This window comes from Varroa jacobsoni, unplaced genomic scaffold (genome assembly GCF_002532875.2).
Source record: "Varroa jacobsoni isolate VJ856 unplaced genomic scaffold, vjacob_1.0 scaffold_1451, whole genome shotgun sequence".
Lineage (NCBI taxonomy): Eukaryota > Metazoa > Arthropoda > Arachnida > Mesostigmata > Varroidae > Varroa > Varroa jacobsoni.
This window is the reverse complement of record NW_019214353.1, coordinates 118308-144886: the sequence shown is the minus strand read 5'-3', so window position 1 is coordinate 144886 and position 26579 is coordinate 118308. Positions and strand designations below refer to the sequence as shown.

The following is a 26579-nucleotide window of genomic DNA, read 5'->3' as shown; positions in this document are numbered from 1 at the left end:
TCATACGTCGCGTTTTATGTGGCTCCTAAAGTCGACAACTTTCATGTTTTAATCCTAGGACCGATCGCCTTTAACTTTAGCTTAACGTACTATTTTATTTAACTTACTTATTATTTAGGGACAACTATAATTATTGATTGAAGGTGATTTACGACCTTCCCGGCATTATAAGTGTAGTATATCCACATATCATTCATGCAGTAGTAGTTGAAAATGGCGAAACCTACGTTCTGTGTCTACTTGGTAGACCCTAATTTCTGTTTATATGGCATAGCAAAGAGTTATTCAGAGGTGCTCCCTGGGTATCTATTACAAAAATCTCAGGCTCGTTCGCAAATGGAAAAATTAAATAAAACATCTAATTCGTTTTGTGCTCCTTCGTTATATTTTTATATCAGTTTGCAGGTGCATTTCACAAGAAAGGTGGAAGCTGTAAAAAAAAATGCGTAAAGTGTATTCAGGTATACTTTCTTTAATTAACTGTTAAAAATAATTTACAAATCTAATTACAGTTAGCTTTCTTCTAGGTAATAAAATTTATTTAAAATTGAATCGTTTCATGCCATATCAAGAAAAACTTTTGCCCACTTGCAAGACTTTTAAATATATACTATCTGAAAAGTCAATCATCAGTAATATATATATATATAATAAATGCGCTTTGATTTTCTGTACCACATGTTTGAACCAAATCTTAATGCTGCTTAGCCAAATGAACACCAGTTTGTGAACTTCCTGTCAAAAAAAGAGGTTTATTTTGATGTGAATGAATTAACGGATACAGTAAACAAAATATATTTTTACGTTATTGACATTGCCAAAACGAAGCAAAATATTAAATGTTCATTTAGTTCTTTTCTTCCGCGAACGATTCATATATTCAACGAATTTTAGTTAATTAATAAGAAATTTAATAATAAATAACTAGAAAACCAAGCAGCCAACATAAAGAGTACATGACTGTGAGAATGTGTGGCCAATATCGTTAAGAAATTCATAGTGTATACAACCTCGCTCCAAAGACTCTCAAAACGCCGAAGCTGGCGCCCGACTTGCTTCTGCTGCTGCTGATTACTTCGCGGCGCTCGCCGATGTCGCTCGACAATGCCTTGCTGATCGATGCGTGGTGCTCATGTTGCTCATGGTGGATACAGTAAAGAGAACGGCAACGTCCTTTCGCTCCCCCAAAAGAGGACAACCACCTTCTCCTCATCTGTAAGCTGCTCCTCCTGTTTCAGCCAAGCGTCTCCTGAACCCCAGGCCTTCCAAACTGGTCCAGGACCCTGCCGCGGCTCAAATCTTTTCACGCCGCCTCTCGCCTGTTCTGCTCGAGGTTCAACAAACCCATCAGAACAGTGGTAGCTGTAGCTATAATCGTAGCAGTGGTATGTAGTAGACTCGAAGAGTTATATCCGTGTGTTCTTATAAAAAAACTTTTTGTGAAAACAGTGAATACACGTGCAGGCTGACTACTGATTAATTGGGTCAATACAGAGGCTCTTGAAACAATTATTCGAGAAACACACAACTTTTGCTTTAAGGACTAAGAAAAGAGACATAATAAATAATCTAAGACACAGCGCTATCTACTGGAGTATTCATGAAGACAACGACTACTTAAACATTCTAGCCAAGAATGATCTCGAGCAGTTTATTAATACTTGGAAAATTTTCAACTTTTAGAATGTTTCCAATAACTTTTCTAGGTAACATGTACATATCTGAAACCAATAACTAGTTGCGTAATCTATTAGAATGTTTTGCGGTTAAAAAAGAAGAACGCAGATGTTATATAACTATTTTTGTCGTTACAAATATTTGTGAGATCTTATAGAAAGCAATTGAATTGGGACATTTTTCATAGACACAACCTGTGTTGAAAGAATTGAGTGAGGTATTTGGACGTATAGCACGCTTGTTATACGTGCAACCGAGTAACCGTCATAGCAGCCTAACATCTCTTCAGCCTCAATAGAAAATCAACCTCCGGCCTGTGTCTAATTTCACATGTTGTATATACTTTATATGGCCCAGTCTGATTTCTTTAGAAAAAAAATTCATCGGATAGAGCACTATATCCAGGATTTGTTCCAGGATTTTTCTATGAATGGGCCTTAAAAAGTGGGGAATCCGCCTGCAGAACCAAATCGCACCCACATATTACCAAGTACCTCTAGGCCCACCTAAGGATGCGCCTTTGCCGAGACGTTTTTGCAAAAAGCGTCTATAGGCCTATATCACTCCCTTTCATGTAGCATTCGACCAAGTGGTTTCCTAGAAATCTAGTGCATTTTTTTCAGTCATTACAGAGGAATTGGATCGAGTCAAAAAAGCCAGACAACCGTACTATCTGTATTTTTTATGACCTTCTAGATAGTTCTACTATACAAGCGATCGTATTTTTGTAAACGTTAGGGCGAGTATTTCCTTTTTAGTAACGTTCCTTTTCTAGTGTATATTCATTTAAATCCTACGACCTAATAATCTTAACCATATGTTTACACATAGATATGTTATAACTGAGTGACAGCAAGACAACACTCATACCTATTTACAAGGCATTTTTATAAAAAAAAATTATGAAAGGATTTTGGCAGGCTATAATGCTAATGAGGACATGAGACGGTCAACCTAATGCTGAACTGGAGCAACCTACTAGCAAGTTCCTGATGCTTCTGCGAACCACTCTCTCTCGTGCCGCGTAAGGATTAAAAAAAGCACACGCCGGTTGTTGATGTTCCATTTCGAAATACAACAGAGGGCCTTTTTCCAAAGACTCCCTCCTCCTCTGCTGTTCACCCTCTTTCACTTACCGTCCACATACACCCTCTCAGACACGACCAAACAGGGAGACGTACAGACAGGCACCAATGTACTCTTCCATACACAGTCGAACTCATTCCAGCCCTTTATTCATGCTTTTGACCCTCTCTGTAAGTTTCATGTTTTATAGTTATCTCCCCCTAGCTCCCTCCTCTTCTACTCCCTGTCTGTTCGTCTGTACTAGGACTCGTGCAATAAATATACCTAGAAAAACACTCAAGCCGTCTGGTTGTCTGCTTAGATATCGTGAAGCGCGCCAGCCCGTAGCCGCTTAATACAAGTAGCAGAATACACCGACAACGTGACACTAAAGAGAGGAGTATACGCGCTGTGGAAAAAAATGTTTGAAGCATATGGGGTAGCAAAAATTTCAGTAGATTTTAGGTTAGCTAGCGGATATTGCAAGTTGTATTGGTAAAACGATACAGAATTCGATATTTTGGACGACACCCCTTGGACATATCATCATGCCGGTAGTCAAAACTAGAGAACGAAATAAAACTAGTTTATGTAGTCATGCCACATTAGGCAAAACATTGTATTTCTACACAACAATGTAAAGCATGCAACCTTCCTGTATCCCTAATAATGTAAAACTAATGATTTATAATCGTTTACATTTTTTCCTGCTTCACAGGATTGCCATTCGTGTTCTGTTGACCCCTCTTACTTTTTATCTATTTCATGTATAACAGCAGAAATTCATATGAAACATTTAGATCGGAAAAAACACTTCCCTTCAGGTGTTTTAAGCAGACGAAAAATAAAAAAAAAAAAAACATTTTTTACAACGCCATCTTTTAAATTAACGTCCTTTATACAAATGTTTGCTTTTCAGTTTCATCAATAACTCGGTGAAGGCAAATCATTAATACGCAACCATTCTATTTATGTATATAGCTAAGATGCAACCTAATATTGCTACTTCTATACAAACACAACACTACTTGTAGTATTTAGAGACCATTCATGTAAGCGTTCAGCATAGGCAGAACTATGGGGCTGACCGAGCTAGATGAAGCACTGCGCCAAGTGAACGATCCCTATTTCTCTTCGCCAGACCCCGCTAACAAGCAATCAGGTAGGCCGATAGGGGACACAGTCGCATCACAGTGCTGGCTTCACACTCTGGCATCTTCTCGCAACATCGCCGTTGCAGTCACACTTAACTTGCTTTATTGACACATGTTGTGTATGTATGCGCGTGGGCTGACTAATCGGAGCTGTTATGAGTGCAGGTTGAGGTTCTTGAACGAAGGCCGTTAGTTGCAAGAGAGGTTCTTTAACAAACAACACCTTAGCTAGTTAGGTCGTGCTGTGCCATTGACATGCAAAGTTTCCCCACTACCCCTGTACATCTTTGTCGATGAAAACGAAAACAACTGCTGCCACATCAGTACCAGCTTCAAGAGCACGTGCTCATTTAACAGCTGCACCGTATTTATGTATTCGATATACGAAGATTTACAGTGCATGTTTGAGTATTTTTCAACTCAAAAACATAGTGATTCAAGCCCATGTAGCACTGGTTTTAACAACACGGAGCGTTTGGAATCAATTTGGCATATATATGGACAGGTGATGGATATAAGGATCTGGGAAAATTGTGAATCGGAGCAGTCAAACCGTTACGCTGGACGGCACGTTTCGAATACCCAGTTTCTCTTATAGTTTTGTCGGATTCATTGACAGACTGCAGAAAAGACGAAAGCCCGAACTATACAAGCCGACGGTGGATATTTTTTTACGAAACATGGGCCTGTATCCTAGAGTCACCAGCTGGAATAGTCTGCACAATGCAACCACTTTACCTATTTGGCCTTTCGTTTCCAGATGAAGCTAGATGATGAAACGGTAATGCGCGTATAAACGGTGGCTATCAAATCTTACGTACGAAAGCAAAGATTCAAGAGCTTACGGAATATATGGTGGAACATAGCCCGACGGACCAGTGACTCCGGTACGGTCGTAATTTTTAAACATAACGCTATTCGAGAGAAAACTACAGCAACGCATGCGAACTCGCTGCGAAAGGTTTCTTGCCCCATACGCGTTTGCTTTATCTCAATAACAAGATAGAATACCATAGCTTAACGAATTTTTCCGAATGTACTATTCTAGTAAACTCTGTCGAGTGTACCTAAACGCACATGAAGTTCTTCTTTCAAATCATGTCTTATCGTGGGTACCCTGTGGCATGTAAACCGCTTGACGAAAATTCGGTGACCGAATTAAGATTTCAATCAATCCACAAGTCGGTTGTTATGCTATTGTTATTTTGGACGAATCTGTAGGCAAACAAGGGTACACGTGAGGTTTAGCGACAGATGAATGTCAATCATCGACAATAGCTTAGTCAATTTCCAGTTCTCCTAATCAGCCTTTTGCTGTATGAACGAAACCTATAGATGAAAATGAGAAACACGCTTGTGGCCTGTCTTGGACGAAGCCAACATTCTACTGTTATTATCGCGGCCGCTATTACTACTCTTGTACGAGTTTAAGGCACAAACGCATTTATACCCCTGATACTGCAAAAGCTTCATCCCACCCCACGTAGTCTATAGTAAAGGAACGACCCCAATTCGATACTTCGATTGCTGCTGCCGCTAAGTGGCCGAAACAACGGCGTTTCTGCGACCTTGGCTTCGTAGTAGGTGCTCAAGCATCAAATGCAATAGGTTTTAGCGCACTAGATGGCGCTGTTGTCATAAGTGGCCAGTCTTAAACAGACCCAGCTTTACGAGTCGTGCAAGCACAGTGCCGTAAGTGGCTAATGATGATATTGGCTTGTCGCTTAACAACGCTCTCTTTGCCTTTGTTTGGACGGCGGCAATGGAGATGATGACTTCTGTCTAATTATTTATTTATTTCCAGAAAATTGAATAATCCAAAAAGAGATCATATTAGAGTGATCTTTTTTCGTGTGCGTTGTATGAACTATGTTGCCGTTTTAAACTGTTTTCCTATCGATAGTGAAACCACACGAGGCCTTATCCACCTCATCAATTAAAATTTATACACACCTTTTGTTAAGTAAGTGCACGAAGAGTATGGTATACTAAAATATTCAACGAACTTCTAGAGCTGCGTCGGCTGCGTGTTCTGTTATAAGGTTACGACAGCGATAAATGAATTCAGCTAGCGTTTGACGTACATTCTAATAATAAATAATTATAACAACGTTTAACAACCAATAAGTTTGTATCGTGAATTAATTTGCCTACGATCATGCGTGTCTATCCGATCCAGCTCGGTATCAGCTTTAATGTGCAAGTAACAGATGATTTAGAAATTGCAAACTTTTTATCTTGAAGCGACGATAAAAATCACTAAACTCATTGACACATAGCCTCTCGATATTTCACCGAGCCTTTGGAATCCATATTTACTCACAAATCAATTTGAAAACAAATTACCAATTGGCGTACTAGAGGGCAGCACCTTCTCCTTTATATCGAAAAAAACCCCACCAACTTAAAGATGGTCCCCCTGCTCCCGCCCTCGTTTTCTCTTAATGGTTTCAAAGAAGGTAGCATCATGAACGACCACGACCGAAGCGGCACTTTGGATATCTTATGAACAACACGACGCTTCGTGTGTTTGAAGAATGAATAAACGCGATCTAGGAAAACGACTTACTCCCTACTGAGAGTACGCTTGGGCACCAGAGTCTACTGTGCGAACGGCAGCATAGGAAATACAAGTAACATGTACAACAGAATGTTTATAAAGTTGAAAGGAGATAACAACAAATAGGGATGCCAGTCAGCCGGCCAAGCAGAGAACCTCGCCTATGGCACTTTGTGGCCAGACTGGGCCGTTCTGTCCCGACTTGCATGTGATGTACTCAATAGCAATGGCTGATTTCTTGAAACTTTTGAAGAGGTGCAGCGGAATTGGGCGGGAATAAGCTTTCTGACTTAAACGATTTGGTTTTAGTAAGGTAAACGCTACGATAAATTATTGTCATTATTATTATATTTAATATTTTAACGGATTCGTAATACCTGAAACATGGTTATCTTTACTGATTATACTATTATGTTCTGGCAAGGACTTTGGATAGCACGAATGTGTGATGTTTTATCTTCTGTCCTACGGTGATTTTTTCAACGAAACACACAACACAAGGAAAGCGGCAGAACTGCCGAAGTATATGGTGAAGTTCAGTTTGGATCTGGTCCGGTTTCTATCTTAAGCGATCCATCTTGAATCATACTTGAGCGCTCCTGAGCCAGCCTCTTTTCCGGCCTGAATCTGGCGAGTAGCATAGCAAGCAGGTCATGCCGCAGATATATTATTGTAATCATAACACAGACAACAGCATAATGAAAAAAACGACGGTTGTCTGACTGAGTTGGTTGCTTCAGCAGCCAATACAACACCAAGGGTCTTCCGCTGTGAAGGCGACATAAGCCGTTTACTGCTGCTGGAGATTGTTGTAGCTTCGTCGACCAGTGCGGCTTATTGGCTCCATCACTGCTCACTACCGATGCCTACAGCCATCGTTGACGTTGCGTCTGCCGCGCGGCGAGGACAATAATGCTTTCGCTGGCTGGCCGGCTGGCAGTTGGCCACTCGCAGCTACAGGCCTTCCGGGGAAGGTGGACGACACCAGAAAGCGTTGTTTTCCTCTAAAGAACATATATATTACGGGCGCTGCTACTGCTGCAGTTATAACGCTGCCACCGCTACCAAGACAACAATAACATGGTCTGCCATACAGCACCCACCATGGCTGCTTTATCGTTCTTTCGTTACGGAGGTTCCTACAAAACTATATGAACTGAGCTCTTTCCTCACAGTTTCCCTGCTGCCCCGGCTGTACGAGACGATGAGTCTGCGTCGAGGTTGATATGCGTAACGCCGAAGTTGGACGAACCCATAATATGGTGAAGAGAAGATGAGTTAATATGACAGATATCATTGGATCCGTTTCGTTGGACAGCGCTGTGGGACTAACTGCTAGTCGATGCAAATTCAAAGTCAGAGTCCAGAGAGTATGAGAGGTGTGAATAGAAATGATGAACCTAAGGACTAAGTAATCGTAGATTTTTTTCTGTTTCCCTAGGAAAATGAGCACTGCTTTATGGTCTTTTATCTGTTTGCCTGTCGGCAACTGTTTCCAGCAGTTCTAAATATCGACTGCCGTTATGTCCGATGCCCTTCATAGACCGACGAAGCATCACTGTAGACGTTTGTTTTATGCGGTGCGTAATCTGGCCAACTAGTTATGTTAGCTTGATTCGTTCGTTTGTTATTTTGAAAAGTAACTTTTGGCTGACGATCAGCGCAACGATTCAGGTTGCTATCAGTCCGTGGTATAATACCTGTATACGTATAGTATTGACGGGTCGGACCAACAAGTTCGTCGGTCAGGCCGCCGTTCCATCCATTACGCTCCCTCACGAGAAGTTTCCCTGGCAGAAGGGGGAGGGCAGCGGCGGTGGCGGTAAAAGGGGCAGACAGGGGCTCTAAAATGCTATACCAAAGAACGGCCGTTGTTGTGTTTTCGTTGCTTTGACAGAAGCATCGACAGAAAACACTACCAGGCCGGTGACTGAACTGTCGATGTGGACAGACGCTGCCATCCATGTCCGCCTTTTTTCTGTTTGCTTCGGGCGGGCCACGCAATATCACACCATCGTCGCCTGTAGAACAACGGTAGCGAATTTTGGGTTGATGGGCCCAAGCCGCTGGCTTTCAACAGCCGTTCAATCTACGTGCTATACCTGTCTGCGACCGTAACTCCTTACACAGATCTCGGAACCAAACCCAGCCACGCGGTACCCACGCGGTAGAAATCGGATTGGGCACCGTATGAATCACAGTGCATTGTAACGTTCCCTAAGCGTTGAATTTAGCGATGAGCACGAACAGTTTCATACGTTACGACGAGATGGCGTAACCTTAAATAACGACTTACGTTGACCCGGACATTCAGCTCCTGTATTGACCCGGCCCAATAACGGTACCATGTAGCTGTTGGGCGCGAAGCAGGTGATGTTCAGCGACGTCGTTGGCCCTAACGACCCCCTTCTAGGCAATGGCTGTTTGCGAATGAATGCCTGTAGTCTTTGCGATACCCACTAGGAATGGCAGGTTTGATCTGATGTAGTGCCAAATATTTCGCTGCTTCCCCTACCCGATTGTCGGATGACTAGGACTAACACAGAGAGACCAAGAAAGTTAGCCATGATCTTTTGCAGGGCTTTATTGTCAATGGAACCAAGCATAGCTGCATTCCTATAACAGAGACGGACGCAGATTGTTAGAAACAGAGCTAGGAGTACAATGAACAACTTCATTTGAAACTAAGTCCGGTAAGCCTTGGGCGCCAACATCGCTTTTTCGTCGCCTAAAAAAGAAGATATGGACAAAGTTCTACTCTCACTGGATTTTTTCACCGTCCATCCCTTTTGATTGGGTTCACATCTCTGGCGGGTACAGAACAAAGCACTTGTTCCTGCGAACAAGATGCGAAGTCGACGCTGCCCAGTAGTGTACATTTACTATGTATTTACTATGTGTGTATTTACTATGAAGTTGGCCTATTGAAGGTTCTATATAGCAATAATGATTATAGACTTTCAGATGTTATTTTTCTATTATTGTTGAAAAAATATTCCAAGTCCAAATGGTAATTTCGCAACGCACGTTGAGTTCTATGCAGTTTTTTACTGCTGCTGCGACATACATGTATCTGTGCGTCTCAGTGTAAAATGAATAGCTTACTCTGTCATGCTGCATCGATGCTTTCGTTCAATAGCATAATACGATAAGGAGACAGTAGCTATGACATGATACACACTTCTATGATAGTATTTCTTCAGTAGTATTTGACCGCATCAATCCCAATATGTATATCCTTCGGCATTTGGGTTATTTTTTTTTATATTTATTCCCAGGTATAAACTGTAAAGATAAACGGAATAATATTTTGCAACGTGCACGAACCCTAAATTTAATAGCACAAAATCTCTCTATCGATGAAGGCCGTCTGGTAGCGGTAGTTTCGCTTACTCAAACTCTTAGACATCCACCATATCTTATACAATGTTTGTTTGATGCATTCATGTTAAGCTGCCATTTATGTACCCTAATTGTTTATTCTTTGAAATAGGTATCTTTAAATATCTTTGAGTACTGAAAATATCTTTGAGAAACGGTATTTGTTCCCAGTGTTATCACTGGTGCGTCTATTTCACATATCTTTTCGTGTCCCTTTTACTTTTTTGCGATAAGAATATGCCACTATCTGCGACAGGCCACTGAAGTGGTCCACTAGCCTTGGGGCTTCTGCAGTCGCGGCTATTGGAAAGGTGAACTGAGCCCGCACACCGAAGCACGTCCATCTACGTGGAGATAGACATAGCACGGAACAACACGCAACCGCTGCAGTGGTAGCAAGCTATTTCATTTGTGGTATCAGTGGCGGCTTTAGAGCCCTTAGACTGGCTTGCGGACGGCAGAACGCAGCAGTTCCGGGATGCCACAGTGGGTTTCATCTAGAAGAGTCCTGCGTGAACCAACTGATTTGAACCAACGGCTGCTGACCGCTTCGTCACTGATGTTCGCTGCGGCATACCGCACCGAGACACTTCGATGCAAACATGGATACGCGCCGAGCAGGTCGTGAAAAGTCATCGGAGGCGCGCTGTTGCAGTTATCCCACATAATATGCGATTGTCTTCCGTGAGTACTATATAAGAAAACATGGGAAGGTCTAGTAATAAAAACCAAATCTACTGTGCGTGTAAGCTACTGATTGGTTGTATAGCGTTTGAACGCACGAGTTTACTCTTGCATACAGCCTGATAAAATCAGGTAGGTCAATCATCTCGCATTGTAGGCTAAAACTTTATAATATATATATTGTGAATTAGTTAAATAGGTACGAAGAGTAATGTGACAAGCAAATGTAATGGTTGTAAGGCTGAATATTTGTGTTGTTTTCTACATACTACTGCATTTTGAACTGAAAAATTTTTGAGTAAGCCCATTGTTTGTTTGAAAAGCCTCTACATCAATCTATAAACGTATGTTTCATGAAACAGTCGTATGAACTGCACATTTTGTTAGAGCAGGTGTAATCGATTAACGCTGTGCACAAACCTTATATTCTCTAAGCGGTATGCTTGATTCTATACGCTTAACAGGTTTTCACTGATGTCACATAGTCAGATGACCGGCGTCGTGCAGCATCTATACAGACGACCACCGCAATAGGCCTCTATAGAATAAAACCTTAATATCAAATTGAACGTTCTGGTAGGACAAGGCGTAAGGGGGCTCGCATATTATTATGTGCCTTATTAGGCGTAATTGCATGCGGTATTCCATCTCCAATGCGGAAATCCGTATACGCGATTACGCGATACGGGATATAGCGAGCAAGAGACTGCAAGCAGATATCTAGTCTGTTAAATCGTATATAGGCCTGCTCCTATGGGATAGCACAAGCTACGGAGTAAGACCCAAAGGCGAAAGAACAGAAACGACCTGATAACCAGTCGGATCAAAGTTTCTTCCTCTATAGTCTATGATTGTACTATGATGTACGTGGCAATGTATCTAGCGAACTGCCGGAACAACCACGCTGGTGACACCAGCAGCAACAGCAGCAGTGATGGACTTTGCAGCACTGACCGATCCATGCATCGCCCACTCTCCTTGCTTGGTCTTCCGGCTGACGTATTTGTGTCGCTGGACGCTCCTTGATAGCCGTAGAACAAAAGCGTTATGCGAAGTTAATGTTAAACGTATTATCTATGTGTGGCATATGGCGCAAAACAGATTATGTATGTGTGGCGTACGACGCGAAACAGATCACTTAAAGTCGATGTAAAGCTGAATTTTCTATTAATCGATTAATTTGAGGTAAACATTATTTTCAGTACGTCAATGGTAGTAAACGAAGACCTGTAAAGTACGTTATATCCTTCTGAGCTGGAGGGATATTATTAAAAACAAGTATTTTACGTATTGCCACAAGCTGGCAAAAAAAAGTACAAAGTTTAACGATTTTGTGAAATTTACAAGTATAAGACCCCATTAATTCGCATATGCACATCAAGATTAAAACCGAAAACCTTCTGGTTCCAAGTGTCTACCACAGTTGTCTACATTATATTACGGACGATGTAGACAACAGCGCGTAATCAATGATTATTATATTTAATAGTCACCGTTTAAACATCAGTAGCAATTCTTTGGCTTTAAATTTAGTTGCGTCTAAGAGGGCTCGTAATGGAAATGGTGAAAATGCATTCGATGGTCCCGGCAATACCACTGATAATGTCCCCAGTTCTCCCCATAATGACTGGGTCCACGAGACACGTATTGACTCTAATCCGTAGTATTACTTGCCATCTAAGCTGTATTGCAATGAAAAGTGCTCGACTGATCAAGCAGCGGCTATGAAAGAAATACATTTGGCAGACAGCGGTTGATTAGAGATATTACGAACGGAAATGGAAAATCGCTATATACGATTAGCCTAAACTTCAAGAGCACACAATCTAGGTTTTCGCGGATTACCTCTGCTAAGGTCCATTTTGAAATCTAGATCTATTGACGAGAACCTTGATAGAGAAACTTATACCATTTATGTTCGTAACTTGTGCGGGCCAAGACAGATACGCACATCGTCAACTGAAACCGCCCCGCAGAGCATTACTTCTCATGAAGCACAAGTGAAAAACTTTATTCGATCTATATTTGCCCCTTGAGCAACGAGCGATCGCTAATCTCTAGGCTAAAGCTATTACGTGATACGTCACAAGACCGTAACGCTAATTAAGGGTTTTCATTTAAAAATTAAATTCTAGTTTAAAATTATGTGTGTATATATGTTTTTGAGTTGGATGTGTGTATGTCCGGTGTGAGTGTATGTGTGTGTATTCCAGTTTTGCAGAAAGGGGGGTTGCGCTAATCGACGTCAGGTGATGGCGACCAATAAAAGCGCTGTCGATGGCATCAACCCGGCAGATGATTTTCCGCCAGTGAGACCATCTATAACGACATCGTTCACGCTTTCGACAATACTTTTCACGGCCTTCAGTAACCATACGCTTCTACCTACTATCGACCTTGTTTCGATGCCACATTTGCTAGCTTTATAGTACCGGTCTGGCAGCCATAGAAAACACACCGTTATATACACACACACACCCAGACGCACACACACACACAAAGAAAGCTATCTGTCAACTTTGTCTAGCATTATGAACGCTTTCTTGTATGTAACTGAGGATAAAGATCGAAGAAGAGCACTAGAATAGCAGGCAGTTTCTATACTTTCAGCTGCCTCTTGAACGCAGTCTAGCCTTGTGCAATGTTCTTACCGAAGTACGTTGTGTACTACAACGAAGGCTTGATGCGTAAATGTCCTAATTATTATTGAATTAATAATTATATGACAAAAAAAAAACCTGTATGCAATTTGTAACTTCGCATTTTGCCTTGAGACTTTTTCTTTTACCTTGCGATCAAAATATTTCAGCTTGTACACGTCTCACTCACCCTATTATTAAGCCGTCCATGGTAGCATCGTAAGCATAGCTACTATTCACAATGATCTCTTTGAAGAGAACCCAACTATTAAATATCATATACACAATGTATAGATATGTATATATGCACCCTAGGATTCATAATGAACGGGCGTAAGGTGAACAGATACTACACTGATTCTAACGTCGCCGGTACGTGTTACCAACTACCATGTTAACATCGGTTAATCCTCCCCCGTGTTCTCTCTTCCTCCCCTTCGAATCCTAGCAAAACTGAAAATTTTTCTTAGCAGCGATATTCGGAGGTAATCACAGCCGACGAACATAATGAGCCACTTGTAGAGTGAATACATGGTCTCCCGCGTGGACTTGATCGAATTGGTTGGTCAACAATAAGGCCGAGTATAACTGCTACAGCTAAAAACGAGAAATGCTATCTTATCGGATGCATAGGCCTGGAAAGGCCCGAGTTAGCTATAGTGGGGGAAACTAGATGCAATAATGATCCTTAATTGATCTGAGGATTACTGCTTCATACTATAGTGTAGCATACAGGGCAGAACCTAGATACCGCAAATCGGTATAACAGTACGAATAGCTGCCATGTGAACGTGCAGACAAGCTTGACCTGACATTCATCATTCATCCTACTACTCCGTCGTCTTGCGATGTTAGTAGGATAATGGATCGCGGTTAAACGTGGCTTATCGTGCCTAGATATGGGACACTCCCATCTTACTATAAGATTTCTTACAACCTTCCACTCAACTACAATATCAATAGATCAAGATAAGCAAGTAAATCAAGGAATGTCTTCTTACACCTTTAGGAACACTTTGCAGTATAAAGATTTTGCTATTGAAAGAGAATATTTGATATTGGCTTTACTGGATGCGATGCACTGCTAGCACGCAGTTCGAGTACGTCATGTTCATGGGGAAAACTTCTTAAAATTGTTGAACTGATTGAATACTGACAATAGACTACAGACGCGTGCGCTATGAAACTTTACGATGAATAACACTTTCCCTCCGCCATGTCTTGCTTAGATATATGTTATTTGCGTTACAAGCAGTAAACTTAACATTATTGCTAAGAATATCGGCCGTCAACGCTATATAGTCATCCGTATACGTTCTCCGATTTTGCACTCGGATGATCAACATACATGAATAGCAAATGCACGATTTTTATCTTGCTATTTCACTCAAAAAAAATTTATCTTTTCCCTCCTCACCCCTTTCAATCATGTGTCACCTGCCCCATATGTACGGCACTAGATAATGATCTAGCGGCAGCAGGTGCGTGAGTTTACGAGGTGACGCATCAAACGTCATTGGGAGGTACTCCGGAAGGAATGGCAGCAACACGAGAAATACGCGCCAATTCATTTCAACGTCATATCATCTATGTGATTATCTGCGAAAACATAGGGGTCACTATGCCCTATATGGCGCTAGGGGGTTCTAGGAGTACTAACCAAGTACCAATAGTCCTTCGCAACGTTTAAGGACACGCACAGACAACCAGTACAAAAGGACGAACCACTGCAGCCGCGGCGGCGGCGGCAGAAATATGAACCGGTGCGGTCGCGTCACCGTTGTAGTAGTAGCAGACGTAGATACAGCAGCGATAGCTGCGAAGAATTACGAGAATAGGCGCGACAACGCAGCATCGGCGCCGAACTTATGCGGCGCCGCCGTTACTCAAACTGAAGACTTCACGGGGCGGCGAACCTAATTCAAAAAATGAAATTCTTCATTTCGCTGGCTTTTCGTTTCAGCCATTTTACTGGCCGCCGCCGCCACCAACAGCAACAAACTCAAACAAGCACACACTCTCGAAATCTCCAAAACCTTTGGCGAAGTGAGTCTCAGCTCACTTCACTCATGCAATCGTATTATTCATAGGCCATTGAAAATAGTAGCCAGGCGGCACAGAGGCTTGAAGGGCGCACACATGACCTTTTTCATGCATGAGTGATAGTGAAACACCAACAATATCATTAACAGGCAACAGCATTTACGGTGGTATCATTAACAACGGCACCAGCTGTAGTAGAACAGCCGATACTGCGGCAGGTGGCGGGACGACAACTAATGATGACGCACAAGCAGCAAATCATACCTCCTATCTCAATCGCAGCAGTTAGCAATACACCGACACCACTATATCACCGCCTCAGCCTGCCACTGTTGCCGGTGCTCCTACTCTTAACTTCCGCTACTCGTATGACTTACAGCGAGCGACCACCCGCTCCAAACTTCTTATGAAACAGACCGACAGCCATGGCAACAGGGCAAGTCTGAATGAACATTAGAAATGCCACTATTGCTAGAATATCAGCTGCAACAGCAGCGGCAGCAACGACAGTAAGCGCGATCACGGCTAACTACGCGAAAGCAAAGGAGAACTGCACGCTGATGCTCACTGATGACGGTTGTATCGTAGTGGTTGACGTGGCGGTGGCGGGTAGTGGATGGTAGGAGCGCCACCGGCCGCTTTCGTTTCCCGCTCTGTTACTAACCGTAGTTGTAGTTGTCGTCATCGCTAACAAGACGCAGCGAACACCGCTGAGCCGCCGAACTGCTACCTGCAACAGCAGCTGCTACACTCCTACTACTGCCACAAAGGGGCAGGGGATCCGCGTGATAACTGGCCGCTGCCAGGACCGTCGTCAGACAAAACGACGAGTTGAACAATCACAAAGGAAGCGTCGCACGGGCAGCCGCTATAGGAGTGGCGGTGGCGGTGAAGGGCGACGCTAACGCCGACGCTACTGGCTGCGCGGGTTAGCTATGCTTCACAAGCTGCACAAACAATTGACCAGGCAAGTCCGTATATAGAACACGCATCCCCACCGATAGGTACACAGCCAGGTCGCGTGATTCTGTCAGGACAAAAACACATCAGAAGAAGAAAACAGCTGCGGCGAGTGATCACTTTCGCAACAACTACTGTTACGATGTTGTTTTTCCCTGGTTGCTTAGAACGCCGTTCGTAGGCGACGCCGTGGTTGTCTTCTCTGCGGCCTGTCAGGAAGCCGGCACGAGAGCGATACTTCGAGAGAAAACAGGAGCAGTTGCCAGTGCCGCTAGCTGCACTGTGGCCTTCAAAGATGGTAGACGCTACAGTTGCGGGCTTCCTGGTAAAAGGCAGGGCGATCCACGCAGCGATGGCACCACCGTCGGCATCAGCTTCAAGTGGTATAGCGCCAAAACGCAAGAACACACCGAGCCGTCGCACTACCTCTACAACACCTTGCTCTCGTCCGACGTACAGGCCACGATGACGAGCACCAGTCGCAATCGGTCGATATCTGCGGAGCGAGTGAATCGTCACATTTGCTTCACCCCCTTGATAATTTCATAGGAAAAAGTCGGTCGCACATTGCGGCCGATGCCGCTTCAACGATGGTGAAACGATGGTTGGCGATAATACGCAATCGGTACCGTTCTGGAAGGGCATCATCTCTTTCATACGTTCGCGTGGTCCGATATGTACGCACTACACCGTATAGGAGCGGCAGTAGTCCTACACAGAGCGTCGTAGCTCACCTAGTTTTATGGAAAGCACAGCGCCGCCAATGTAACTAGGAAACATCCCATGCGTCATGGTTACCATCTTCTAATTGTTATAGGAATATTTCAGCAATACTAATGATTGCTCTTTCTTGCCCTGCGTCCGGTCTATCTCAGATCCTATATTTTCGCGGCCAGACAAGTGCCGCAAGTGGTGGATGTCTCTGTTATAGGAAAGATGCGCAGTAGAGAACGCAGCGCTTGTTAGCCCAATTAACCCGAAGCACCGCTATTCAAACAATACTTAATATTCTATACAAATGTTCAAAGGCATATTGCAGCGTTTTGTGTATAAAAGTATAACCTGTGTTCGAGTTCTAGAATTCGTGTGTATTTTTTTGTATATTGTCTGTGATTCTGAATATTAAACAAAGAATCATTTGACGGTAGCCCGCGAGACACCTGAAGTAGTGGTTGGATCTTTGATCGTCTACTATCTACTTATCGTCGTTGCTGCTAGCGGTATCGAAACGGAGTTCTGACACAAACATATATATATGTATATATATATATATATATATATATATACGATAAGACAAATGCATTGCTAAATAGGGCTGATGGTTGATTGTCTGCCACAGCTGTTGCCCTCGCTTTTAAACGCATTGTCTCTCTGCTGTCACTAGTGCTGTTCGAACGATCGTTGTCCCATCTCCCCTTCACCCTTTACCTCTACCCCGTTCCCCACTTTCGGAGCTCTCGGCCACCCTTACGACTCAGTTCCTTTCTTTGGTTAAGTCGACTCCCGCTTTGCTGGTTCATTCGGTTCTCTCCTGACTCACTCGGCCGGAGCATTCACCCCAGCGGGAGCGATGGTGGCGGATCCTCGCTACCGCCGCAGCGGCCACCCCGTTGGCGCCATTTTGAGCAGTCCCTTACAAGAGCTAAGCGGATTTTGGCTCGGGTGCGAGACTATGGTTCGCTGGTCGATCACCATCTTGAGAATCCGTCACCCCATAACCTGTAAAGCATCACGTCGTCCAAGGCTGACAAAATAGGTTTGTCGCGCGCTGTACATATGGCAACGATATACTATATAGTATTCTGACGCACTCGCACCAACGACCATTGTCAATGCTGCGTGTACAGCTTCTCCCGTGAAACAATTGACAATAATACGTTTTGCGGCCTTCACACTCTCTCGTTAGCTTTGGCTAAGTCCGGCGCTGGTGTCGCTGTTCCTATCGTCGTGAGCGCGCTAGAAAAACCAACGATCATGCGGCCTGCATGTTGGCTGGCCAAGTAACTCATTTCTGTGGCGGCGAAACGATGCAATAAGAATCTGCAAAAGCTCACTACATACCGTACAGATTGACAAGCACAGCGAGACTGGCACAGCAAAGTGGCATTACTCGTCGTACTATACGAACTTTAGGAGTAGGGGTGTCTGCACGGCGTAGGGCGAGCGACGGACGGACGGACGCATGGACGAACGAACGGAGCATTTCTGTGGCAGCAAGACCATGATCAGCTCATGTTGCTGCTGCTTCTGTCGTTTGTTGCGTCGCGAGTTCAGCTGCCGCTACCACTGCTGCTGCTGACAACGATCACTGTTCGCTCGCGCTTGGCCCGACTTGCTACCATTTCTATGGGAAGCCACCACTACGGAGCGCGCTAGGGCGGGCAACGAACAAGGTAGTAGCATCATTTAATACGCAGCGTTGCTACCGGATAGAATATGAACAGCGAACGGTTACATTGTCTTATTCGGCAGGTGCTAGCTTGTTATTGTTGCCATCGTCGTCGTCGTCGCCATCTAATATCAATTCCTGAAAGCGATCGGTCACAAGAACAGCACGAGCAATACGGGCATTCCTATCCGCCTGTCCTGGTGAATGCGCTGTATGGCGTTTCTATCTAGTTGCTGCTATGTAGAAAATTGGCAGCGCGCGATGACCGCACTACCGCACCGACTCTCGGCTGTTGGCGCGCGCTTCGCTTCTTTACTGATACACTCACACATCCAACTCACCGGAGACGGACAAACCAACCTAGCGCCCTGCCATAAGACGCGTGCGTTAAGACGACCCGCTCCGACGCAAGATAAATCAACTCATCGAAAAGTACGCTACCATCCCACTTTACGAACCCGTTGGCGGAATGCGCAGGCGCCATTTGGTGTGCTCGATAGCACAACGCGACCGCTAGAATGGCGGGACGAAATCGCGCCACGCAGGTTTTGCCGGCCGCCCACAGGTTGTTGACATGCCGGTCAGCATTCGATTTTTATGAAATACTTGAAATTTTGAAAAGTTTTTGCGCGCGTCTGATCCAGAAAAAATCCATAATTCAATTCACAGCAAGAATTATGGCCGAAATCGAATTTCAGATAAAATGCGATCCTACATGAAACCCGTAGAAAACCAAAAAAATCTCACATGATTTTAATGTCAACATGATCTCTGAGCATCGGAGAGATAAGTTCAGTAGTAAAATCGAATAAACTCACCAAATTTCAGTCAAAAACAGCATAAATCGAGGCATTTTCGGTGACAGTGGCGCCCCCACCGCCAGGTCGAGGGAGAGGGCTGACTGAGGCGCGGGTAGCTCTCACGGCGTTAGCTTTCACTCGAGCACCGGCCGCCGATCGGACAGGATCTTCTCGTGTCTTTACGCAGCTGCAGCGCACAAGCAACAACAACAACTTACAGTCGTCATCATGCCGGCCACCCGTTCTCGTCAGAGGTATGTGTGTTTCTTTGTTTGTGACGATTTCCCCGCACCTTGCCAATGTCGTGTACGCCGTTGTCGCCGTGATTCTAGGTGATTTTTAAGCTGCGCCGCGAAATGCCGGTACACCAGTTCTGGCAATATAGGTTCGAATCGACAACCGACTAACGACCGACCTGAGTGCCTGTGACAACGAGCTTTGGCTGTAACAGCTAACTTGCTGTTGTCCAGCTCGTGGCTCTCCTTGTGTGGTGTCCTAAAAACGCTGTGAGTTCAGGAGGCAACATTCCCCTGCCTGTGTCACGTTTTTAACACGCCCGTTTAGTGGCGCTAGCCAGCCATCGCAATTGCGCTGCTACACCGCGTCGCTACCGGTTGATCGACAGACAACAACGAACGGCCGCTTGTTTTTCTAGCCAATTCCTTGTACGTACAATATAGTAATAAATGTTCTGGTAAGTTTTTGTTTGTGTTGACCGACGACGACAACAGGAGATCTGTATTCTCTCTGGCCCGCTTCCGTTCCCTTCCCTTTTTCCACTACCACCACCACAACCACCACCATCATCACCACCACCCCCTTTTGAGCAGGCTTACTGCGTAGCCTATGGCTAGAGCTGGTTGTTTAGCGAGTTATTGCATGATGCTAACGTTAGGGCTACGAGAGACGTACGGGTGAATTCTAGCTGGTTCGGCGAGTGGCCTAGCCAACTAGAGTGGACTACCGACTCGACTAACCAGTTCCCTCTTTGTTTGGGGGGGGGGAGGGGCACGTTGGAGAAAGATTGGCGCCAAGCGGACGTGGGGGAGGGGGCGTGAGTTTCCCTACAGCAGCGACAGCAGCAGCAGAATCCATCGTTCGTTTATTCGTTCGCTTGTCTGTCTGTCTGTCTGCCTGTCTGCCTGCCTGCCTGCCTGGGTGCTCCATGGCGGCGCGGCGCGGCGTAGCGCCAATAGCATCAGCGGCAACTGCTGCTAGCCGTTCTGATGTTAAATTCTGCTCAGGAAGAAATTGGATGCTTGTTGTTCCATTTGTAGTCGCCAGTATCGGTAAACCAGTGGCTCTGGAGGTATAAGCAACGTGTATATCTATGCGCGTATGGTAAAAAGCCTTGAAAACAGTACGAATCGTAATGAAAGGGGGTCATTTTTGTGGGGGTAGGGGGGCGGATATCAATCAGGCTTATGTGCCATAAGTCTTTCATGCGTAGGAAGTGGCACTGCGTGGTATTGCATTCGTTCGTTTTTCCGTTGAAAATGACATAAGACATACAGTGACAGACGTGAATAATTATCGTATCTTTGTGTAAATGCTTGCGCACCTGATGTGTATTGCTCGTCCTGTCCGTACTGGCAGTTAATTCCAAAATGATTTGAATTCCACAGCAGCTTCGTTTTGCCGTAATACACTATTTTTGTGCGACTTAACTTTAATAAAGTTGTCGGTTAGACTTATGGTTCACTCCCTCGTTGTTAGGATAATCATTTACATACAATAATTAGTACTGAGAATAGCTTGATAGCGTAGGTATGTTTTTAACAAATTTTCCCGCCATATTTTGCTTTGTACCCACATGCCGACCCCGAAGCCTGTCCCGTGCCCCTGCGATGCTACCACAACTTCGTCCTCTCTACGCCTTTATTCATCCCGTCCCCCCAACCTTCCACTATTTGCTCCTTACCTCCCCCTGTATGCTTTTCTCGATAGTGTTTTTTAGTACCTATAATTACTGAAGTTAATGCAGCGTCACGCGGGCAAGTCCCCGTGACGTATTAATGTCACTTTTAATTCAAGCTTTTTATATGTCACTTTTAACTTATTTATTCGAGAGGGAGTCTGATTAGTGATTATTACATAGATTCCAGTAAATTCGCGGTAAGTCATTAATCGTTGAACTGATCAGTTAAGTGCACTACTGAGTGTTATGAGGAGACTTCATTTACACACCGGTTCGTTCACATTTTCGCCCCTGAATTCTTCGTTGTTCCCCATTTGGTGGGGCAACGCGAGTCAGACTGAGCTTTTATCATGTTTTTTGTATTCGCGAGTGATGGCGAGGACCAGTTCAGTCGTCGTCGTCGTCGTCTTGGCATTGGCCAAAAGAATCCATAGAACACGGCGACGGTGTGATTGGTGATGCGCCTCCGCTTACCGCCTGCGACTGCGGCCTCGGTTGCCCGCCCAGTGGTCGCCACCGGGCGGTGGTACCAGGTGGGCGAACGATCTGCCGCCGGCGTCGCTGCTTCAACTAGCAGTAGTAATGGTTATTGTTGGTATAGCATGGTATGGCATAACGCTATCACTTGCAGCTTTTATTGCCTGCTGCGGTTGAGGCTGCTGGCCAGCGACCGGCGCCGCTGGCGCCATCGCGAACCGCCGTGGTTAAGCCGCTGCAATACCAGCGACAGCTTCGCCAACGGTGGCAGCTATAGCCGCTTGGTTAGCTTTGGCTGCTGATGCAGCAGCAGCAGCAGCGCACAGCGTGCCTGCTGCTCTGTCTGTGCCTCCCTCTTCGCTTGGCGCGCTCCGTTCGCTCGTAATCCAAGATGGCCGTCGTCTGTTATGGTTCTACGCGGCGAGCTGAAGGCGTCCGGAGCGGCGTGAGCCAATCGAAGAGCTATAGCAGCAGTAGAACGGCGGTAACGATAGGCGCTACTGGTGGTAGTGGTGGCGACGACAGTGGTCGTTGCGCCGCGTGCTATACAGCAAAGGTATATGATGATATGGCCACGACGCCTATGATGATGATAATGCCGTTGCTTCTCTTGCCCCTCCCGCCAGTGCTGCTTCCTCGTTGCCAATGCTGGTGTTGTTGTGATGGTGATGTGCGTGGAGCAACAGCTACTGGTAGCTGGCCGGTGGCAAGCGACGCAATTTCATTGCCGCGACGTTACCTGGCTCATTAATGTTTGGCTGCCTTGTCCATGTTGCGTTGTCGCAGTCGTTTTTCGGTGTCTGGGTCTGTCGACCGTTCGGCAGTAGGGCGGACCTTCCGCGGCTACCTGTGCCGTTCACAGCCAACAGAAATGGTACTAGAATCGGCTAGACGAGGTCAATATCCGTCGTCTATGCTTCTATCCGGCATTCTGCTCCGCTATGCACCTCGCCAGCGGATGGGCAGCCAACAACTACAGCTGTATCCATGACTCTGCGAAACCTCAAAAACGAGCCTGTTTTCTTTCCTTTATTGCTGGGTCAGTTGTCGTTTCGCTCATATTTCGACATCATCGCAGCATCATCAAAAAGCTAGCAGAAGAGGAAGAGTAGACTTTTGTTTCACAGCAATTCAGTGACTGCCGCCATCGATCGGAGTCTTTCTCAATACCCGCAACAGTAGTAGAAGTAGCACTGGTCGCGCTGCTTCGCTTTTGTCGTCGGTTCGTAGAGAAAAGCTCGAGCATATCAGAGGCAGCGGCGACGACAGCACCAACAACTGAAGGACGCAGAGCTGAAGATAATGAGAGGTCACGGCGACTGCATTTATTTTGCAGTGAACGTAGTTTTGCTTGCGAACGTTCTCCTAACCCTGCCGCCACTACGGTACCACTAGGCAACGGAAGTTGCGGCTGCGACGCGACTGAACCTTTTCTTGCTGATACGCAATGATAATTTTGCGGTTTTCATATCAGCGCGGACATAGGGGCGCGGACGAGAGGACGGTCATTTAGGCGGTTTTCTTCTACAACCGTTTGTTCCGAGAGTCACTGCTGTTCTTGCTATTAATCACAAGTGAGCGCCCTATATAGATTTTGCCGTTTTCCTTGTTTGTCGCGTACTCATGCTGAAGAAAATGATGCGTGACGAGGTACTTCTTTAATTTAGAGTACTAAAAATATTAAAACAAACCTAATGCTTATCAACGACATACAAGCTAATTCCTTATATTTACGTTGGTTTGTTAGAAAATACTTGGCACTTAATTACTTGTTTGTGCATCAGACATTCGATTCCGGATTTAGCTAACCCGCTTCGTCCTGCTCTTTTTGCGTTCCCTCAGCACTGAGAAGCCCGTTGAAGAGGTTCCGACCGAGCCCACTAAGGTTGGAGACGAGGCCGCCGAGGAGGTGAAACCCGCTGACGTCGAAGCCAAGGACGTCGCTGAGGCAACCGAGGCCGATAAGGACAAGGAGCCCTCATCGACGGAGGAGAGCAAGGAGGCCGAGGCAGCTAAGGAGAACGGCGAAGATAAGGACACCGTTGATGACGCCGAAGACGACGACGAAGATGATGAGGCTGATGAGGCTGACGACGCCGTCGAAGGCGACAAAGAGGAAACCAACGGCGATGCTGCAGAAATTGGCGATGGTGACAAGCGCCCCGCATCTGGCGACAGCGAGGATGCCTCGCCGGCTAAAAAACTGAAGCCCGATGAAGAGGCCAGCGAGGATTCGACACCAGCCGCCGAAGCCGCCGCTGCCGCCGATGATGCCTAAACAGTACCAACATCAAGCGTTTACCTACATACACAAGACAAAAGACAACATTTGACACACACACATCTGACATACCACTATTCCTCTAATGGAACACACTGTAGGCGGTCGTCATGTATTAATGTAATAATTATCAAGTGAGCACACACAAGCGTCTCCTTCCCTCAGAAACTTTAAATCAGTAATAACCTTTCGCAGCGATACCTGCGTTGTAGAGCCAAATACCATCTGCGTTATCATGATTCACAGAGATAACGATAATACCAATGACGTCCTGTAGAAAAAATAACGGTTAGGAACTTCATCACACAGACACAAACTTTGCCGAAGTCGTCTTTATTAGTAAGACAAACACACAGACTAATAGAAGGAATACACAGAAGTTAATTTCTAAAAAAAAAAAGCTCCCTCGGATCCTAGTCTCATCTTTGCCTTCTTTATATACATATATAATACGTTAACACATTACGCCCGCTCCTACAGTGTATATTTATATATATACATGTAAAAGATTGCCGATTGTGAAATAATAATAATACTAACGCGCATGTCTAGGAGCCCGAAGAAGTTACGAAGAACAGGTGACGAGGGGGAGAGTTTGAACGATTAACTAAAATTAATTAAAGCGAGCAACAAACACGAGTGTTAAAATGATGAGTGCTGTAGGATGAAGGATGGACTAAGAGGTGGAGGAGACGGTGATGAAGATATTATGATATTAATGAGCTAGTAGTATTGTGAAGGTTAAAATAATGTAACACACTATTATTCATGATACACGTACATAATATACAGACGAACATCATACGGACATTCGGATGGTTCGGGTCGGGCTATCAAAGCCCTATTTAGAACCTGACGACAGTCAACATTTACACGACGGACGAAGAACGCAGGAACGCGCTTCAGACGACGATGGTAATAATAATGATTATGATTATGATATTGCAAAAGGAAAAGGAATAGAAAAGGAAATCAAGAACGCGACAATGATGACGACGACGATGACGACGACAACGACGACGACGAGGAGAAATGTGTAAGGCGGTAATTTATTCTTTTTCGCTCGGCGTGTGCCGCCCGCGTGTCCGACGCCGACGTGCACGGGGCACTGTTCATTGTGCTGACTAAAGCAGGTTCCGCTAGGTGGCGTGGAGGGCGGCCCCCTTTGTACATTCGTTTGTTCTCTCACTACTACAATACACCACCATAAAGAATACCGCAACCACCACTGCTAAGGACCATAATTACTAACAGGAACAACGACGACGACGACGACGACCACATCAACAATAACGACCGTCAACAAGAACAACGAACATCATAAACCAGGCAACAAAAATAACAACCGTAATATGATCTACTATTGAAGAACTACTGTATTACAACTATCAGTTATCGCTTCACTAAAACACTTTCGAAAAATGAACACCAGCTATATATTATATGGAGAACAACGAAATCTACAACTCTAAAAACACAAATATCGGCATTGGCAATAAAAGGCGGCGAGAAAATGTGTCCGACAACAGCAACGAGTACACAGTTCATGTCGTCTATTAAAACCTTCTTCAGCCAGACAGTTTTTCTAAAATCGGCGGGAATATATCAACGATGGCTTCAGCTGCCGAAATCGACAAAGACCGGCAACGATTGCGTCGATACTATTATAATTATTATTGCTATTATAATTACCATAATCACTGAACCATATTTGCTATATGATTGACTACAAAGACCAGTCAGTCTCAATGAGAAAAATCGCAATGTTGAGCATCTCGTTTCGGCCCCGTCACTCGCAATGCCTAATTACTCTGGGCGAGCTCTGAAAAGAGTGAACTACGAGACCACCTTGAATGAAGTACAACTATCGCCTGTCGATTTTATAGGAGCATGGCTTCTCATCGTTGTGGCATCGATGCTGGAAGGCGGCGGTGTGACGCATGCGCTCTGCCATCGCTTAAGAGATTCAGGCGAGCGGAAGTTTAATCACTGATTACATTGGCGAGGCCGAGCGAAACGACAGAACAGGAATAACGAAGTAGTTGTTAGCTGGTGTTTGTCGAGAAAAACGACCCATGTAAATGACTGAGGACGAAATGACTGAAGATATTTTACGAAGCCGTGTGCGTCTTGGGCTAACATGTTATATTCTCTAGCGGAGGTTAGTATCGACCTACGGTTGCCAGGTTTATGCACTTCACTACCATTTCTGTATGCGCACCTTATTGTGGAATATTGTCGTCGTTGACGCGCCGCTTCACGGGAAGTTTTTCCCGTGGAAAAGCACATCTTGCTCCGGTACACTTCACGGGGCTCATGTCCTGTGCGTGTGGTTAGGATTCGATTCGGTGGAACGACGACGCTCGACTCTCAACATAAACCGCGAGAGAGGAGATTGTCCATTGACCAATCAAGTAGGGTGGCTGCTGGTAGACATCATCATGTATAAAATACAGATAAAGAAGAGAAAGCCCTATCCTCCCACCCCGCGCGAGCTTCGGGGTGGCCGGCGGGTCAGTACACAACTGTATAAATAAATAAAAAAAAACAA

General features: G+C 44.9%; 1 protein-coding gene and 3 long non-coding RNA genes across 4 annotated transcripts; 2 read left to right on the top strand and 2 right to left on the bottom strand.

The window, feature by feature from the left end:
- Positions 1–1009: 1009 nt before the first annotated feature.
- On the bottom strand, positions 1010–2750 carry LOC111270179 (uncharacterized). Its single transcript, XR_002686190.2, has 2 exons — positions 2657–2750; positions 1010–1324 (listed from the first exon to the last, which is right to left on the bottom strand). It is a non-coding gene; the product is annotated as an uncharacterized LOC111270179 (long non-coding RNA).
- Positions 2751–3816: 1066 nt separating this feature from the next.
- LOC147752155 (uncharacterized) lies at positions 3817–10157 on the top strand. The gene is made up of 2 exons (XR_015314880.1): positions 3817–3904; positions 10072–10157. It is a non-coding gene; the product is annotated as an uncharacterized LOC147752155 (long non-coding RNA).
- On the bottom strand, positions 9016–15759 carry LOC111270180 (uncharacterized). Its single transcript, XR_002686191.1, has 2 exons — positions 15468–15759; positions 9016–11542 (listed from the first exon to the last, which is right to left on the bottom strand). It is a non-coding gene; the product is annotated as an uncharacterized LOC111270180 (long non-coding RNA).
- Positions 15760–19459: 3700 nt separating this feature from the next.
- On the top strand, positions 19460–26579 carry LOC111270178 (uncharacterized). The gene is made up of 2 exons (XM_022850245.2): positions 19460–19606; positions 23590–26579. The coding sequence occupies exons 1-2, from the start codon at positions 19581–19583 to the stop codon at positions 24023–24025; spliced, it is 462 nt and encodes a 153-aa protein (XP_022705980.1). The 5' UTR covers positions 19460–19580; the 3' UTR covers positions 24026–26579.

Bases quoted from the DNA above. Each gene is read 5' to 3' on its own strand.
- LOC111270178 (XM_022850245.2), top strand. From the start codon at position 19,581: ATGCCGGCCACCCGTTCTCGTCAGAG. The intron at 19,607-23,589 runs GTATGTGTGTTT...GCGTTCCCTCAG, and splicing joins GCCACCCGTTCTCGTCAGAG to CACTGAGAAGCCCGTTGAAG.